Raw genomic sequence first — 20,013 nt, forward strand, 5'->3', positions numbered from 1 at the left:
CTGGGTGTAGTTGTTTTTTAAAATCAGTTTAGGGGCAGCTAGGTGGAACAATGAATAAAGCACTGGCCCTGGATTCAGAAGGACCTGAGTTCAAATCTGGCCTCAGACACTTGACACTTACTAGCTGGGTGACCCTGGGCAAGTCACTTAACCCCAATTGCCCCACAAAAACAAAAAACAAACAAAACAAAAACATAAAATCAGTTTAGATTACCTTTGTGTTAGTAAAATCATTTGAAAATAGTAGTAGCAAGCCTATATGATGGTTAAGGCAATGTGTCTAACCACTGAATCTGCTTCCCTTTTAACTGATGATACAGTAAGATTTGAAATACTACTCTATTCTTTTTGCTGTGGAGCAATGATTGTGCAAGAATTGGGCTATTATTCATTGCCATCCACTAACAATTACTATTCAACTGTTGAAAATAAGAGTAGAAATACATTGTTAAAACGTAAGTAGAAACATTTGCCACTTTGTCATCTGTCTCCAAAAATGACAAAACACTTGCATCTGAAATCAATTTTCAAAATGGAGAAATAGCAGAGTAAATGTTTTAATGTCTATTATAAGTGTAAATGGAGGAAAACAGTGAGCCAAGAGCCTTCACTAGCAGGAAATATGGTTTAGATCTTCACTTGAATAGTTATAAGATAACCAAAATTTCTCAATATTTGCTAAATGTTTCAGAAAAGTCACCATTTTGCAAATGTGGTCTAAATTATGTGAGCTCTCCAGATCTTCTTGCATTGTTAAAGCTAAATATGTGTGTCTAAAAAAAGGCTGTGTCTCTCTGGTATGTTACCTTTGCTTTTGTTCCCATATATTCTACTCATCTATTATAAATAGATGATTCTTTATCACTTATATGCTTTTGTACATGTATGGTGCAGACACACATAATATATATCTTAGTACTTACACATGCAGCATGCTGGGGGCAACCCACCCCCTTCCTGCACTTGTTAGTCACATCCCCCAGAGGATGGATACCTCAGCTTTATGGTACTCAGTGGGTCTGAAATTCTGAACTTCTGGAATTACAGCCCACAAACATGCACTGGTATGTTTAATCATAATAATAACAATAATAGCATTTTAAGGTTTGCAAAACATTTTCCAAACATCTCATTTTATCCTCACAATGATCTCGGGAGATAGGTACTATTATCTTCCTACTTTTCATATAAGGAAACTGATAGCAAAGTCACATCAAGTGAATTGCTCAGATTTACATAGCTCGTAAATATTTGAGGTTATGTTTGAATTTAGATCTTTCTGGTTCTGCGTCCAATATTGCTCCACCCAGCTGCCTCATATCTTTTAATAATCAACCAAAAGACATAGCTCAGTAAGAAAATTAACAACACAGTATCTTCGTCATAAACCTAGGGTACACTTTCTCATAAGTATTCTCAGTGCTGAGAGAAGACACAGAGGTTATAAGTGTCATGCTTCTGATGTTCCTGGCTTTAATACTATGTCTCACATGCTGTCTTGCCTTGGAACATCCATCATCCCATGCTGTCTTCTTTCCCTGGAATATCCCTTTGTTATGTCTGTCCTTTCTCCCATTGATGAATTCCTCCAGAGACCTTCATTTTGCAATGGGGCCCAGGTGAGCACATCCTTCATTCCCCTTCCTGCCATGCTTCTGACTTTCTGGACTTGCACACTATATCCTCTAATTACTGCTTTCTAGCTAGCCTCCCTTTTGTCTGTTGTCTTCCCTTATTAAATTGTCAACTCCCTGAGGGCAAAGATTGTCTATTTGCTTGTATTTGTACACCCAACTAAGTCTTAGCATAGTACCTGGCACTTAATAAGCACTTAAAGGTTTATCTTAAAGTATATAACTCAACTTTAATTTATTTTTAAGTATTTAATTCAACTTTAAAACAAAACAAAATCTACATAATAGATTTGTAATTTCATGCACACTCTCCTGTTCTACAATGTCTATAAAAATTATTATTTAATTAATATTTAATTAGTATTTAAGTTTAGAATAAGATTTAAAAAAAGAAAACATAAGACCATTGATATTCAGTAATGAAAGTTATCAAACAACAGTGAAGGTTTCTATGTTTCAATTCTTTCTTGCCTCTGAAACAAAATATTAAAATGATAAAAAAAATAAAAAGAAGTTATAATGAAATTAGGAATCAGATTTTATTTTATTGATAAAGGGAACTTTAAAAAAGTATGTAATTCAAATGGACGGCTACATGGTGCAGTAGATAGAGGATCAGGCCTGGAGTCAGGAAGACGATATGGCCTTAGACATTTACTACCTGTATGACCCTGGGCAAGTCATTTAACCTTGTTTGTCTCAAATTTCCTCATTTATAAAATGAGCTAGAGAAAGAAATGGCAAACCATTCCATTATCTTTGCCAAGAAAACCTAAGTCAGATATGACCAAAATGACTGAACAATACCAAAAACAACAATATATTTCAATACCTAACTTTGAAAGATGCTCTGCTTATCTCTTATTGCTTCTGGCCTTGCTTTAGTTCTGTTCATTTCTGGGGGTAGGGTGGACAGAGCTATCCCTAGACTGCCTTTCTCCCTAAGTTTTCCCTCATCTTAAAAAACAAAATAAAACTAAACCCTTCTAAAAACTATTCATAATCAAACAAAACAAATACCTGTATTGACCATGTCCAAAAATGGGTGTCAGTCCCATTCTGCATCTTGAGTTATAACCCCAGTATCAGGAGATTGATAGCATGCTTCATCATTGGTACTCTGGAAAACTGTGATTGTTGATTGCATTGGTAAGAGTTCTCAAGTATTTCTTTTCTTTTTTTTAAATTTTAACTTATTTTATTCTGAACTTAAGAAACAAAACAAGCATTTTTATAACAGAATAGAAAAAAAAAGATTGCATATGAAACTGAAGCTCTGTTAAGAGAAACTTGCTATTCCTTTTAAATATTTGATAAAGTTATGCAATTTTCTCCACCCCCCCTTTTTTCTCCTTCCTTCCCCCACCTCTACCCTAGATATGGGTATCATTAGACACAAATACACGTGTGTGTATTTATGTATATAAAACCATTTCTCACATATAGTATGGAATAGATTCCTTCATAGATCCCTTGTAGTTATTTTGGGTATTTATAATAGTTAGAATGAGTTGGTCTCTCAAAGTTGTATGTAAAACAATGTTACTCTTACTGTATAGCATGTTCTCTTGGTTCTGCTCATTTCAGTCTTCTATTTCATGCAAAGTCTATCTATTTTTCCCTAAGATCATTGAGTTTATTTCTTATAGAACAGTAGTATTCAATCATAATCATATACCACAACTTGTTGAGCCATTTTCCAATTGATAGGTATCCCTGCAATTTTCAGTTCTTTGCCAACCGCAAAGAGAGCTGATACAATTATTTTAGGACATAAAGGTTCTTTTTGTCCCACCCTCCCCAATCATCTTTAGAAAGAGACCTAGTAGTAGTATTGCTGGGTCAAAGGCCATAGGCAGTTTAATAACTTTTGGGGCATAATTCCAGATTGCTCTCCAAAATGGTTGGATTAGTTCACAGTTCTACTACCAACAGCGAATCAGTGTCCTAATTTTTCCATATCCCCTCCAACATTTATAATTTTCCCCTTTAATCATTTTAGCCAGTGTGATAGATGTAAAACGCTATCTCAATGTTGTTCTAATTTGAATTTCTCTAAACAATAATGATGTTGAACATTTTTTCATATGGCTATAAATTGTTTTGATTTCTTCATTGGAAAACTGCCTATTCATATCTTTTGACCATTTATCAATTGGGGAGTAACTTGTATTCTTATAGATTTGACAAAGTTCTTTATATGTTTGAAACACAAACTGTCTACAAAAATGTCCCCCAATTTTCTATTTTCCTTTTGATCTTAGCTACAAAATCAGAATTATTCATTTTACACTTCACACTCAGCTCTATCTCTTGTTTATTTGTAAATTGTTTTCCTAATATTTTCCATGTTATTAAAATTTTCTTGTAATAGATCTCTTTATATTTAGGTCACATTTCCATTTTTACTTTAACTTGGTAAATGGTGCAAGATATTGTTCAATGCCCAATTTCTGCCAGACTGTTTTTCGGCTTTCTAACAAGTTTTGCCAAATAATGAGTTCCTATCCTAAAATCTTAAGTTTTACACTTGTCAAATACAAGGTTACTATAGTTATTTCATGATCATTTCAAAGTTGGTTGTATTTTTAGTATTTTTGTTATTACATGAATCATTCTACTGGTTCTGCTCACTAATTCTGCATTACTTCATATAAGTCTCCCCTGGTTTGCCTCTCATCATTTTATGTGGTACAATAATATACCATTATATCTATAAACCGTAATTAGTCCAGCCATTCTATAGCCATTCCAAAATGGGTAATGCACCACCCTCTTTGTGTTTAGTTCTTTAGGCCTTGTATTTCCAAAGTTTACAAAATAACTATTTCCAATTACTCTCAGTCCTATGTGTATACTTTCTGAATATTTGATTTCTTTTTTTTCACTAATAACTCACTTTTTCCAGTGGGTACTTGATTGACTATTACATTATACAGAACTGATACTTCAATGCTTTTTAAAGAGGACAGTGGGGTAGCGAGGTGATGCAGTGGATAAAGCACCGGCCCTGGATTCAGGAGGACCTGAGTTCAAATTCAGCCTTAGATACTTGACACATACTAGCTGTGTGACCCTGGGCAAGTCACTTAACCCTCATTGCCTTGAAAAAAATAATAAAGAGAATAGAAAAGCTCAGAATTTAGTTATTTTTCTAGAGATAACATTCTTCATCCTAAAGAAGATAACTTGATTCTTTATATCCTTGAGGTTATTCAAACACCAACAAACTTGGCTTTCTTTAAGACACAGGTCAAAGTGCCAATTCCTACAGGCAGCCTTTGCAATTTACTCAGTTGTTAATAGACTTCTTTTTGAAATAACTCTGTATTCTATATCTACTTTGACCATACATAGGGAATCCTTCCAAGTGGAATGTAAGCTACCTGAAAGCAGAAATAGTCTCATTTTTGTCTTTTTCTCCTCTGTAGCCTTTCATTAGGTCTTGATATGAATGTTGCTTAATTGAATTGAGACCATAATACATGGTCTCAAAAGGGAGCAGAGGGTATTTCAGATATCCTAGAATATTTAATGGTATTTAAAACTATTTTTACCTGTACTATGTGTTTTTTTTAATTAATTAATTTATTTTAGTTTTCAACATTTGGTTAGATAAGATTTCCAATTTAAAATTTTTCTCCCTCCCTCCCCACCCTCCCCTAGACAGCAGGTAATCTGATATAGGTTTTATATATATATATATGTATGTATGTATATATGTATATATGTGTGTGTATATATATATATATATATATATATATAAAACATTAAACATATTTCTGCATTAGTCATGTTACACGAGAAGAATCAGAGCTAAAAGGAAAAACCTCAAAAAAGAAAAACAACAGCATCAAAAACAAAAGAAATAGTATGGTACAATCAGTGTCCATATTCCACAGTTCCTTTTTTTTTTTCTGGATTTGGAGAGCCTTTTCCATCATGAGTCCTTTGGAACTTTCTTGTACCGTTGGATTGGTGAGAAGAATCTAGTCTATCACAGTTGATCAACACATAATGTTGATGATACTGTGTACAATGTTCTCCTGGTTCTGCTCATCTCACTCATCATCAGTTCATGCAAGTCCTTCCAGGTTTCTCTGATTTCCTCCTGCTCATCGTTTCTTACAGCACAATAGTATTCCATTACATTCATATACCACAACTTGTTCAGCCATTCCCCAGTTGATGGGCATCCCCTCAATTTCCAATTTCTTGCCACCACAAAAAGAGCAGCTGTAAATATTTTTGTACATGTGGGTCCTTTCCCCTTTTTTATGATCTCTTTGGGAAAAAGACCCAAAAGTGGTATTGCTGGGTCAAAGGATATGCACAGCTTTATAGCCTTTTGGGCATAATTCCAAATTGTGCTCCATAATGGTTGCATCATATGTTTTTAATTTATCATAATTTCATGTTTTTTTCTTAGTGTCTGATATTTTGTAGGCTCCATTATTCTATACTCAAAGGCATTCTGTTTTAAAGCAGGAAATTCAATTCAGCTGTTTTTTAATTGTACAAGCAGTTATTCCCAGCATTTGCTCACAAAGCACTTCAGAGTAGCTGTGCATACAGTTTTAAAAACTTTATACTTCATTGCTACTCAGGAAAGCATTTTCTCACCTTCTAAATGTTTAAATGTAATTATAGGCAATGACACTGTAAATGATTGGACAAAAGCTATTTTCTGCCCAGCTTTTCCAAACATCTTGTCCTTTATATCCTAGCTTCTTAAGCTGTGGGTCGCGACCCCATATTAGGTAGCATAACTGAATGTGGAGGTTGTGACAAATTTGGCAAACAGTAAAAGGTTATACATACCTATTTTGTATACCTATATACCTGGAGTCATATAAAAATTTCTCAGGTGAAAAGGGATCACGAATAGAAAAAGTTTAAGAAGCCTTGTTTTATATAGTCTGTTAATTTGGTAGGTGTGGGACATAGTTTTCTAGAGAACTGAGTGTCTTACAGAGAATTATGGCAAACTTTAAGAAGCTATGTAAAAGGGGGCAGCTAGGTGGTGAAGTAGATAAAGCACTAGCCAGGAGGACCTGAATTCAAAATCCTGCCTTAGAGGCTTGATCCTTACTAGCTGTGTGACTCTGGGCAAGTCACTTAACCCTCATTGCCCCGCAAAAAAAAGCAAAACAAAACAAAACAAAAAAACTATGTAAGAAGAAATGTGATTGATAGTAGCATACCCTTAGGACCTGACTATTAACAATAAGGATGGTGATTTCATTGATATAGGGAACCCCTGGTTGAGGTGACTGCTATTATCCAGTACAGGGCAGTCCCTTCTCTGCAACTTTTGTCTTAGAGAGATGTCTATAGAATTGACAGGTTAAGTGATGTGATGCGGTCATACAGTGTCAGAAAAGGAACTTTTGAACCTAGCTCTTCCTGTTTGTGAGGGCAGCTTTCTATTTACTACTCCATCCTGCCACTCTTTAACAGTAATAATCATAAAGATGAGTTCTTATGTAGCTACATGTTTAATGCTTCAAACTTCATATTATTAAGAGTTCATGTAATAAATATTTTTATCCTACTTAGCACTTTTCATACATCATCTAATTTGAACTTCCCAACAACTTCATAAAGTAGTTAAAATAGGTATTATTATCCCCATTTTGTAATTCAAAAGTTAGACAATATTATTGGAATTGGTTCAGAAAATCCTTTAACTTGTAAAGTTTTTCTTTATAGTATAACTTTTGTTGTGCTCTAATCAAACTTTTGGACCATATATCAACCAGTAAGATAAATTTATTGAACACCTTCTCTGTGTCAATCATTATTCTATGGATATAAAGGGAAATACAAAACTTAGTCTCTGTATTCAAAGAGTTTGAAATCTAATTGAGAAAACAAGGCAATAGGTGCTATAGGATTATGGCATACAGCTATGCATTTCTATCAACATTAATTTTTTATTCAAATTTGAAAAAAATAAGTGAATCAAATGACATAAGTAGACCTCTTGAAAAGCCATGTTTTGTTATGAAATTATAAAGTTGTAATTGATATTTTAAAGCTGCTCCAAATGTTTAATTTTCAATACTTATCCTTTATCTTTTTTTTAAATTAATAGAAAAATCTGATGAAGTTGTGGAAAAAAATGTGACAATAGGAAACCCTGCTAGGATAGAATTAAAATGTAACTTCAGTACCACCAGACACCCACAGTTTGTGTATGCATATTGGAAAAAAGGTAATGATCGGATCAATGGAACAAGTCACGTCAGAGTGTTTGAAAATATCATGCAAGCTTATATCACGTAAGTAATGCAGAAATTTAACTTAAAAAAAATTTTTATAACCACAAAGTAATTGAATTTTAATTATTTTCTTGACTTGTTTTTTCCAAATATTATTTTTACCCCCTCACTTGTTTACTTCATAGTATTTTTGTATTGCTCAAGCTTATGCTTTATTGAATGCTTTTTCATTCTTGAAGGTATAAAGGCAAGAAAATAATCATTTCAATTATCTCTAGGTTGATGGTCACTGAAAGGATGCATATGGAAAACTACTCTTGTATTTTTGAAGGGGAAAAGGAACGAAAGGGCACATTTCACTTTAAAGGTTAGTACTGGAAACTTAACAATGTCAATATTACATTCTAGGAATTATAAAACTTCATTGTTTTGTTACATTTTTAATGAATAAACAAAACAATCAACAACATATATTTTATATATGTACACACACATACTATGTTGAATATGAAGGAGCCTTCCTTGGAGTATACATGATCTGGATTTAAGTTCCATTTTTTCACACATCCTGGCTATATGACAACAGGCAAGGCACTTAGCTTCTTGGTACCCCACAGAATACTCTAGGACTTTCCATTAGAGAAGAGTTGGATATTTATATTGATGGAGACAATCTTCATACCAGTAATTCCTTAGAGTAACTGGATCTCTCTACCTCTTTCTCCTTAAAAAATAGAGTACAACTATTACCAGGAAGGAGTTATACCATGAATGCAGGGCTGGTTCAATATTAGGAAAACTGTCAACATAATTGACCACATCAATAACAAATCTAACCAAAATCATATGGTTATCTCAATAGATGCAGGAAAAACGTTTGACAAACTACAGCACCCATTCCTATTAAAAAATACTAGAGAGCATAGGAATAAATGGAGCTTTCCTTAAAATGATGAGCAGTACCTATCTAAAACAATAAGCAAGCATTATATGTAATAGACATAAGTAGGAAGCATTCCCAATAATATCAGGGCTGCAGGGATGTTCATTATCACCACTATTATTCAATATTGTACTAGAAATGGTAGCTTTAGCAATAAGAGAAGAAAAAGAAATCGAAGGAATTAGAATAGGTGAGGACTAAACAAAACTATCACTCTTTGCAGATGATATGATGGTGTAAAAAATTAATATTAACAAACTAATCTTACCTGGAAAAATTTATAATTTGACTTATGAAAAATTATAAGTTTATATGAAAAATGATACATTTAGAAAAATCAGAATTGGGCCATAAGTCCCTTCGTGGTCGCCATTAAGATGTAGAAATATTTTTGACTGACTAGGGCTAATTTGGGGGGCTAAATTTGACTGGAGGACTAATCTGGGGACTGTTGACTAACTGGCTATCTGACTGCTATTAATTTAATATGGGCCGTTTATAAAGTTCCACCACACTGCTCTACTCCCAAATTGATAAACTAAAGATTAAGAAGCCTCTTAACTAAATAATCAAAGCAGAGTTTATTTATGAGATACTATTGAAAATTACGAATACAGGGAAATAAAATGTACAACCTGACTGCTTTCCTGCGGTCTATTTCCACTGCATCTCTTTCCCATCTGCTGCACTTCGAACTTCTTGAATACAATAAGGGCCTTAGCTGCCTCTCACCTCAGGGCACTCAGGTGCTTTATTCTAACTCCTCTTAATCTTCACTTTCTCCAACCTATACCCTATGCTGACCACTTCTGTGCTCTCCGTTGCCTCCTGTTCAGTCTGTCTTCTGCTGCCTTTGCTCCTAGTCCTGCGTTGCTGTTCGTCTCGTCCCCCCCACCTTCTAATCTCATCAGCCACCCTCTTGACCTCTTCTCAGCCCCCTGTCTCCTCGTCTGAACCCAAACCGCTCCATCCTTGTCCGCTCCCCTGACAGATTTCCAGGTAATATATATATATACCTTTTTTATCTCCACTCAAATCTCGGGGCTTTCTGCGCCCCCACAGACCAAGCTAATCTGCCAGTCAGGGCTGCAGCTGGGGCTGGGGGGATGCTCCAGCATCACATGCCTCACCAGAGCCCAGCCTGGACAAGCCCGGTACCTCTCGGATCCCTCCACTCAGGTCGGAGGGAGCTGGGGCTTTTTTCCCCCAGCTGTCTGACCTGGCATCTTGTACAGCCCACAGGGCTTTATGGCTCAGCTGAGGCAGAGGGGGAGGGGAAGAGACCCTGAGGGCCTAAGGCTTTCTAATCTCAGCCTAAAGGTAGGGTTCCCAAATAAAAATAAATTTCCTCAATGGTATACTTAGAGAATCCAAAAAAATCAACTTAAAAACTACTGGAAACAATTAATAACTTTGATGAAGTTGCAGGATATAAAATAAACCCACATAAATCATCAATCAGCATTTCTATATATGATCAATAAAGCCCAACAGCAAGAAATAGAAAGAAAAATTCTATTTAAAATAACTATAGACAATATAAAATATTTAAGAGTCTATTTGCCAAGACAAACCTAGGAACTATATGAACACAATGACAAAACACTTTTCCCACAAAAAAAATAGTGTACAATGTAAGAAAATGATTAGGAACTTGAGATCTTTTCCATCCATCAGTCTTTTTGCAGTGCAATGAGGGTTAAGTGGCTTGCCTCAGGGTCACACAGCTAGTTAAGTGTCAAGTGTCCGAGGCTGGATTTGAACTCAGGTCCTCCTGAACCCAGGGCCTGTGCTTTATTTATTGTGCCACCTAGCTGCCCCATCAGTCCGTCTTCAGGGAAGTACATTTCTCGAACCCTCAGACTTCATGAAAATTTTCTGTATTTCTAAAAAGCTCCAAAATGTGATTTTTCACAAACAGCTTATTTGTGAAAATGAGAATCACTTGTCAGAAATGGACAAGTTTCTGAGATATGAAATTTTGTTTGGCAAATAGGAATAAAGTATTTTCATAGCTAGATCATGATAACATGAGAGCAACATGGTCCAGGTTAGACTAACTATAAAGAAGTCTTAACTATTAAAGGCTTTTGTTTCATTTTAAGTTACTCAGGACTTTGAAAGAGTTCTTTAATTTTCTTTTAAGTTTCCTGTTAGTAGCCACAACTCATTGCTTTTTGGTGATCATGATTAAAGACTGTGCTCTTCTTTACTCATTTCTCTGTATTTATCTACCACCTTACACACAGGCTCTTCCTTTTTTTTTTGACTTGTCCAGGGTCAAACAGCTAGTAAGTGTCAAGTGTATGAGGTTGGATTTGAACTCAGGTCCTCCTGAATCTGGGGCCGGTGTTTTATCCACTGTGCCACCTAGCTGTCCCTGTTCTTCATCTTTTACTTGTTAGTAACCTACGTTTTTTTTTTTTTTTTGGTGAGACAATTGGGGTTAAGTAACTTGTCCAGGGTCACACAGCCAGTAAGTGTTAAGTGTCTGAGGCTGGATTTTGCACTCAGGTCCTCCTGAATCCAGGGTCAGTGCTGTATCCACTGTACCACCTAGCTGCCCCTAGTAACTTACTTTTTAAGTACTCTGTACTGTTTTTTTCCCCTTTTTTTCCTTTGTGTTTTCCCTTTCACTTTCTTTTTCCCTTCTTTCCCTATTTAGAATTTAATAGACACACAGTATGTATCCATTACATGTTTCTTGTTAGATATACTGATTTAGGTCAAGGAATAGATTTTGTGGAATAAATCGTAACAAGTTCAAGAAGAGAGACAAGTAGAATAAATGTCCAACACGTATTTAGATATTACTGTTTTTTCCTTTTATTAAAGCTTTCTCTTTTGATGAAAGAATCCCACTTTTACAGAGTAGAACTATTATTGCTTTGACAATGCTAATTTCTAATTCATGATGTAGCATAATTAAAAGTGATATTTTTCACTTGAGATGCTAATTCCCCCCTTTCTTTGAATTTTTCATTCTTCCCTTCTAGTACTCTTGTTTTTTGTTTTTCCCAAAACAAGAACAGATAACATGTGTGCATGTCTATGCCTATGTATATATATGCATATATGCACATGCAATATACATGCACACACATATATACACATGTATATATTCACACACATATACACATGACTATATATCAGTGGGCACCTTTTGATTACTTGTCTGCTTTGATTTAGTTAAATTAATTCCTTTTTCTGACTAGACCCTCAACACAAAGCCTGTATGGTATTAATCAAGGTTTTGTTTTTTTGTGGTTTTTTTTTTATATAAAGATACCTGTGTTACCAGAATTTTTTCCTTTTTCTGCAATTTAGATGGAAACATTTCAATTGGGCTTATTAGTTTTTAATGTGCATTTAACTTTAATGCAACTTTAAGCATACCCGGTATCCTGGATATATTTATAAAGTTAATAAATGTATCCCTTCTAGCTCTTCTTTCCTAAGAGAGAATCCTGCTCTACAATTCATTTAAAAAATTAATATTGCCTGAAGCAACAATTAATTTCATCAGAATACAATTTAAAGGCTTCCATGGAACAATTCATATTGCAGTTATTTAACCAGAACTTCAAGGCATAGATATTTTATAAATACTCAATCTTCCTGTTACTCTGCACTTGTATGTGACTTGTCAGTTCTTCTAAGAAAAGATCTTAACTTCCTTTTCTGGCACAGCTGGGCCCAGTACATGCCTGAAAGTCTATTGAAGCCTCAGTTTTAAATAGGGCAGGGGAAGTCGGCTATTAAGTGTAAAAGTCAAAAACAAGCATACAAGTTGGAGCCCTGGGAACAATTCAGCAGTGATGTCACTGACTCAGTCTGTGTGCAAGGCAAAGATGATTTATTACTATGAGATTATAAAATGGCCTCCACATAGCTGATTAGTATGATGAGAAAAAAAAGCTGCTGTCTTTTGGTATTTGGCTGTCAGGGGGGTATTTGAATGTCAGAAAGGGAATGTTAAGCAAATTGTGCACTCTGAACCTGCAGCTGCTAATGAGTTGGAGATGACTTGTCATACTTAACCTTTAACCATCTAGTCTTCTTCCTCAAGAAGACACTGAAACATATTACTTTGACTGATATTTTCTAGAGAATTTTATTACCAGTATTGGTTCAGCCAAATTGTTCACTTGTATCATGAGGCTGCTTCCAACGTTAGTTTGACAGGTTGCCTCTGTCTACAGGGCTAATCATTCCTTTTTAGCTGACGGACAGGCAGCTGCATAAGAAAACTGAGCTGAGCCTACAAAAATACTTTTGCAAAAAGTGGGTTAAGCAATTATGTAAGGGAAGTGCATCCTTTTCTATTGCATTATCACATGTGCTCTTTTAATTAGAAAAAAGATGATTTGCCAGAGATGCTGTTTCACTTGGTATAGGAAGTTCCCTATTGTTTACAATTTAGCCTAAACACTGCTTATGAGGTACATTATTCTCTGGATCTTGTTGATCACATCAGCTGGTCAAATTAGCCTATATTCTTTTTTTCTCCTGTGATATGATATTTATTGAGATCCACTGTAACTTCTACCATGCCCATTCCTTTTTATTGCAATGGAACAATTAAGGAATGCCTTGATTTGCTAAGATCTCATTTACACTTACATTGGAAAAGGTAGAAACATACTAGCTGTTGTACAAATGTTATCAGAAAAAGTTTCTTCAGCTAGGTTCTTGTTCAACCTCCCATGCAGTCAATGCCCAATTGATTGACAAATACTTTTTACCTTTTCTTTCATAAGATTGTCATGACAGTCTTCTTGGATTCATTATTTTTCAGCTTGGATGTCACAGTGGGAAGAACACTGTATTTGGAGTCAAAAGGCCTGCATCAGATTTGTGGCCCCATCACTTGCTACCTGAGTAACCTTGGGAAAATCTCTTAGCTTCTATGGGCGTCAGTCTCCTCATCTGTAAAATGAGACTGTTGGACTAGATGGCTTCAAATGTCTCTTATTGATCTAAGTCTTTGGTCCTCTAATGTTATGATATTTTTTTTAATTGTTCCTTGAACTGAAAGTGCAAGCTCAGCTTTCAGTTTTCTGGCCTCCGGTCTTTGCCAGTATGATTTTTCTCCCCTCCTTTTGCATCAGAATCTTCAATGATATGGATGCACAGATTGACATTTCTACATTAAATCTAATTTCTACACATTAAGTTGCTCTAGTTGCCTCTCCTCTCTGGTTAGATAAACATTGTAAGGAGAAAACTCATAAAGTTCTTCCTACCCTAAATACTACTTGATTTAATTTCATTTCTGTGACTAGAGCCACACTAACATCTTTCTTCTAATATGAATCTTGCCAGGTCTTTCTCTGTGTTTGTGTGTGTGTGTGTGTGTGTGTGTGTGTGTGTGTGTGTGTGTGTCTGGAGAATCCTTAAACTCACACCTGCATAGCTTTGGACAAAATCAGATTCACAGATACAGCTGTGAAACCATGTCACTAACCATCTTTTCTGTATGCCTTAAAACCTTAATACAAGCCATCATGTTGTATGAGATGATTATGGATTTGAGTCAGATTAAACTCTGTGGATGGGGTCTGGAAGGTACCCAGCCCCTCCCCAGTATAGTTAGTTTAAAAGTTTATTGCGGGGGCGGCTAGGTGGCGCAGTGGATAAAGCACCGGCCCTGGATTCAGGAGTACCTGAGTTCAAATCTGGCCTCAGACACTTGACACTTACTAGCTGTGTGACCCTGGGCAAGTCACTTAACTCCCATTGCCCCGCAAAAAACAAAAACAAAAACAAAAAACCAAAAAAAGTTTATTGCTTGTCAAATTCTCACTGTCTCCTTTGTTTTATTGCCAATTAATGGTATTTTTACTTCTGCTCAGTCTCCCCACTTGTCAGCTACATCTTAGTTTTATCTGGAATCCATCATGTGTCAGAACCCCAGTCCCTGTTGAGTGGGTCGGGGAGTTTGCCCACCAATTCAATACTTGGGACTCAAGAAGAAAGGACAGGGCTTGGCACAGGATGTGGCAATTAAGTTGAGATCAGATGTTAAGTGACATGTCCCTTTTTTTTCTCAGAGCAGAATCCCCTTGACCCTAGGGTCCCAACAATGGATTATTCTTTTATTCTTTATTCTATTTCTTTGATTTCCCAACATAGCTGAAGATAAATTTTAACCCTGTCATCCTTCTAAAATTAACACGACTACAAAATAATGCTGAAACACCTGAGTGACTCTTCCTGTTATTCAAGTTGAATATCTTTAGAGATAGAGGCCGGAAGAAGGGAGTCAGTGGGAACTGTGAGATCTGAAACATCTGACTGTCACTCCCCCATTCCCTCTTCCTTTGGTTTGACCTTGTTCCCCCTCCCCATTTCCCCCTTGTTCTTGGAACACGTATGCATGTCTCCATACATTGATCAAGAGCTAAACACGCACCGTGGGTGAGACAGGATTGGATGTTAGATTGTGAGCTCGCCCTAGTGTGCATGGGGACTTCCCCCCTAACATTCCTATAAAAGGTCAAGGCATGTATTAGCTATCGCAACTCAGTTATTGAGTTTGCCCCTTCCCATGGGAATGTAATAAATCTGTCTCTGCTTGACTTGGTGGTCTCCTCGAGTTATTTGTGTAAACTGAGGCAGTTTGCCCCAAACAACATGAATCTCATCCTAGTGGAACACACAATATCATTACACTGGAAAGACCATATAATCAGTTTTCTTAGAGCCATTCTGATCTCACCAGGCTAATCACTCTCCATCCAGTCATATTCTGGAGTCAGTTCATACTGTCTCTTGAGAATAATTGTTTCAATTTTCAATGTGATCACTCATACCTCAGAAATAGGCAAATGCTACAAATTAAGGCTTGACTTATTGTTTTATTGATTGTCTGGGCTTATGAAAGTGATGGAGAAAACAGTAGAAATTAAACATAATAGCATTTTCTGCATATCCCACACCCCAACTCTATGTGAAGCCAATTGTCAAATATTTATACCAGCTCATCCCTGTCTCCATCCTATTAACAGTATAAAGAATTAATTGTTATTTGAGGTTTTTATGCCTTGGCGCACACTGGCCTGGGGCTCCACAAACCACATGGTGCTCCACCCACTGGTTGTAGCCGTTGCCATGGCGCTGGCACCTCAAGTCATCACCACTCACCGATGCCTATATGGGCCTGGCAAAATTATAATGATTAGAAGCCTAGTGAGGGCAGTCATGTGACTGTCAGAGCAGCCATCCCATTGGCTGGGTCTGGTGTGGGGTTTTTCTGGGATTGGGGGAGGAGAATTGGGTGTTCTAGCAGGACACTGGAAGGACAAGAGGTCTGCTGCATATTCTCAGCTGATTCCTGGGCATTGGTATCTTCTGAGGTTGTATAATTTACCTTTCCCCATTTTATTTCCTTTCACTTGATCCTACTGATCCTGTTTGTGTGGTTTTTTTTTTTAAGTTCGTTCTTGTTAAAATAAATCCTGTTCTGTTTTGAGGGAGGCTGCTGGTCTCTTTCCTTGCCCCAATATTGAGGTGAGAAGCTTAGCTTATACTCCCCAATTAAAAATTGGTCCCCACAACAGATAGCTTGGAGGTAGTAGGATGGATTTAGTGTCATTGAAATCTGATAATTTTGAACAAATTATTCCTAATATCAGAAAAGTTGATTCTTTATCGCTTTCTTTTTTTAAAAAAATATTATTATTATTATTATCTTAGCACAGACAAGCATTTACCTATACAAAGAATAGAAAAAAGGAGTGCTTTTGTTATGTGTATTTCAAATTTAACCCAGTAGTTCTGACACCTAATTGGCTGTGTACCCTTTGAATTTATTTTCTTTTCTGTGTATTTTTGATGATTCATTTATACCCTTTTCCCTAATCTCTTCCTCTTTTTTAGTATCTCATCATTTCCCCTCTACTCCCTCACTACTCTCTCTGCCATGTTATGTTGCACCTTATGTTGTAACAAATAAGTATAGTTACACTCTTACATACAATCTTCATGTGGTCAGTGTTTGTAAATGTAAGTATCATCCTTTTCCTTTTTGGCGGGGCAATGAAGGCTAAGTGACTTGCCCAGGGTCACACAGCTAGTAAGTGCCAAGTATCTGAGGCTTGATTTGAACTAAGCTCCTCCTGAATCCAGGGCTGGTGCTTTATCCACTGTGTCACCTAGCTGCGCCCGTATGTCTCATTCTGTACCATCATCTCTTTATTAAAAGTCAGGAAGCATGATTTACCATCAGTATTCTAGAATAGTGATTGGTCACTTCATTAGTCATTATTAAATTTCCATAGCTTTTTAAAAAATATCCAATGCATATTGATGTTGATTCGTAACTGTGTTCTACTCCAATATTTCTTGGTCAACATTGATGAGGTTTATATAGGACTTTCTATATTAATTGAAACATAGATGAGCATTTCATTTCTTCTGACGTTATTTTCCTAATCATACGGAACCAAATAGAAGATAATACCATATTATAGTTCATTAATAATTTAGAAACATGGGCGGCTAGGTGGCACAGTGGATAAAGCACCGGCCCTGGAGTCAGGAGTACCTGAGTTCAAATCCGGTCTCAGACACTTAACACTTACTAGCTGTGTGACCCTGGGCAAGTCACTTAACCCCAATTGCCTCACTAAAAAAAAAATAATAATAATAATAATTTAGAAACATGAGAGAAGAACTTTTAAAGGAAATATTTAAAACACAAATTTGTATTTTGTTTAAATTTATTTTTACTAACTATGCATTTCTCTTAATTTTCCTTAGTTCCTGAAATTTATACAAAAGAAAAGCCATTGGTGAATTATGAACGGGATTCTGTTGTCTTGAATTGTGCTAGTAAAAACTATGTCCCTTTGATGTGGGTCTGGTATGCTAGTAATGGAAGTGAAAAGGTAAGATTAAAATTTTCTGATTAAAGAAAAAAAGGTAAGAGCTTTTTTTTTTCATCTTTCATAATAGATACATGACCCTAGGTCTATGTTATTCTCAGTATTAGGAAAAACAAACAAACAAACAAATGGCATTTATGATAAATGTGTTGTCATTGACATAATCAGAGTTCAGAAATCACTTCTAAAAAGTAAAAAAAAAAAACCTGACTTTAAAGGAACATTTAGTAATTTATTCAATCTTTTTGAGAGGAAGGCACAATTCATTAACCTTTTGAATTTTTAATTGGTGATTTGGAGAAAAATCCCTGAGGAAAAATACCTTATTCATTATCATTCCATAGACCATGTGCATAGTGGATAGAACTATCTTCTAAATCAAGCAGACCTGTGTTCAAATTCTTTCTGTGACATATACTGGTTCTGGGAGATTAGACAAGTCACTTTACCACTCAATGCTCCAGATGAATTTCTAACATTCTAGAGTTCCAAAGTGGTGGCAGATATACATTAATAGAGAGGGGCTTTCCTCACTGATAATTCCTGACAACAACAACAAAATCATAGTTAAAAACTCCAACCCTTGCAAAAAATCTGTCACTCTTTTTTTTATCCCTCTCTCACTACTATCATAATATAGAGGGAAGGGATGGGGAGGCGATAAGTACCCACTATGTCCAGGCATTGTGCTAAGTACTTTACAAATATTACCTCTTGTGATCTTTATAAAAACCTTGGGAGGTAGGTACTATTATTAGCTCCATGTTACTAATGAAGAAACTGAGGCAGACAGAGATTAGGTGACTTGCCCACTTGGTCACACAACTAGTATGTGCCCAAGATTTTAACTAGGGTCTTTTTGATATTACATTATTACATTATTGATATTACATTATTACATTACGCTCTATCCACTATACTATCTAGCTTCTTCAAACTCACATTGGAAAAGAAAAATATCAGGTTTTCCTAAATTGTTTTTATTTTAACCTGCATGTGCAGTTATTCTGCCTTAAATCAGATATGCAGGTTTTACTACCTAAATGAAGCAAGATGGTCTAGGGGTGGCAGGTGGTCAAGGGAAACTTAAGAAAGTCAATTCCTAGTAGTCTAGAAGAGTGCATTGTCCCATCACTGACTATTAAGACATAGATAATCAATAATGCTCATCAAAGCTTCTCCACATTTTTTGATAATGGCAGTAAAGGGGACTATGTCACCATTGTATTCTTTCTCTTCCCCTTCTGTAAGACCTAATGAGGAATAAAAATAAATTCCTGTCAAAGGCAAACTGCTTTGTTAGCTAATACCACTATGTAGCTGTGCTGAGCTTCCAAATCTGATAGGACATTCCAACTCAAGCAAGACTGATTTTTGCTTCAGTTTTTTGAGGGCAGGGTGTTGGGAGTCCATTGTTTGAGAAGAGAGAGTTCTCAATGCCACTGTGAAGCCAATGGAGATTTTGGTAGAGTGTTTCAGAGGTTAGTCCTCAGATAACATTCAGGTATGAGTTTGTGGTATCATATGTCCTTGTCTTTGTTGCTAATGCAGCAAAGAGAAAAGAAACAGCCAACAATTTATGTATCAGACAACATTAATTTGAGTGAGTTTGGTTGAATGATGGGGTTTTCGCAACATTTAAATTGCTATTATTAAACTCCCAGTTATTTGTAAACATGATAGGAAAGAATAGTAGATAGTGTTTGGTGCCTAGTATATACTTAATAAATGCTTGTTGATTGAATGAAATACAAAGAAATATATATATATATATATATATATATATATAAATTGTATTTTCAAATACAATAAATATATGCTTATATTTCTCTCTAGTCCCAGGATCAACCTCCTCTTGAAGGGACCCCCCAGATAGCTGCTGGTTGGCAGGAGGTCTGGAGTTTGGATAACAATCTCATTGCAGATAATAAAGAGCAGGCCACTAGGTCTTAATCAGATCTTGAAATAGTTTAAATTGAGATATATAGTCATGACATTCAGCCAGTAAACTGATTTATATTATATTGAATTTTAGTCTTAGACAATATCTGAATATGAAAAATCTTGAGAAATCAAAAAGAATATAGGGAATATTTAGAATTTCTTCCTCATTCAAAAAAACCCCAAACAAACAGTAAAAGGAAAGAGCCAAATTTAAGTGTACTGATATACCATTGCTCAAGATGACATCCCATCTCCATTCTGTTTCTACTACACCAGTGAGTGGTAATGAAATTATATTTAAACACTGGCCTTAAGTCTTCTGTTAGCAGAGGTAGGGGGTTTTCTTCCTTCAGAGGCATGCTTAGACTTCTTTGGCTGAC

General features: G+C 35.8%; 1 protein-coding gene across 1 annotated transcript in view; it reads left to right on the forward strand.

Moving 5' to 3' along the window:
- EMB (embigin) overlaps window positions 1-20,013 on the forward strand; it is a 45,205-nt gene that overhangs the window by 16,746 nt on the left and 8,446 nt on the right. Inside the window, exons 3-5 of the mRNA XM_043975131.1 lie at window positions 7,732-7,918; window positions 8,137-8,225; window positions 17,565-17,692. Coding sequence (XP_043831066.1) covers window positions 7,732-7,918; window positions 8,137-8,225; window positions 17,565-17,692 — 404 coding nt within the window. The remainder of the gene's footprint in view (window positions 1-7,731; window positions 7,919-8,136; window positions 8,226-17,564; window positions 17,693-20,013) is intronic.

This window comes from Dromiciops gliroides, chromosome 1 (genome assembly GCF_019393635.1).
Source record: "Dromiciops gliroides isolate mDroGli1 chromosome 1, mDroGli1.pri, whole genome shotgun sequence".
NCBI lineage: Eukaryota > Metazoa > Chordata > Mammalia > Microbiotheria > Microbiotheriidae > Dromiciops > Dromiciops gliroides.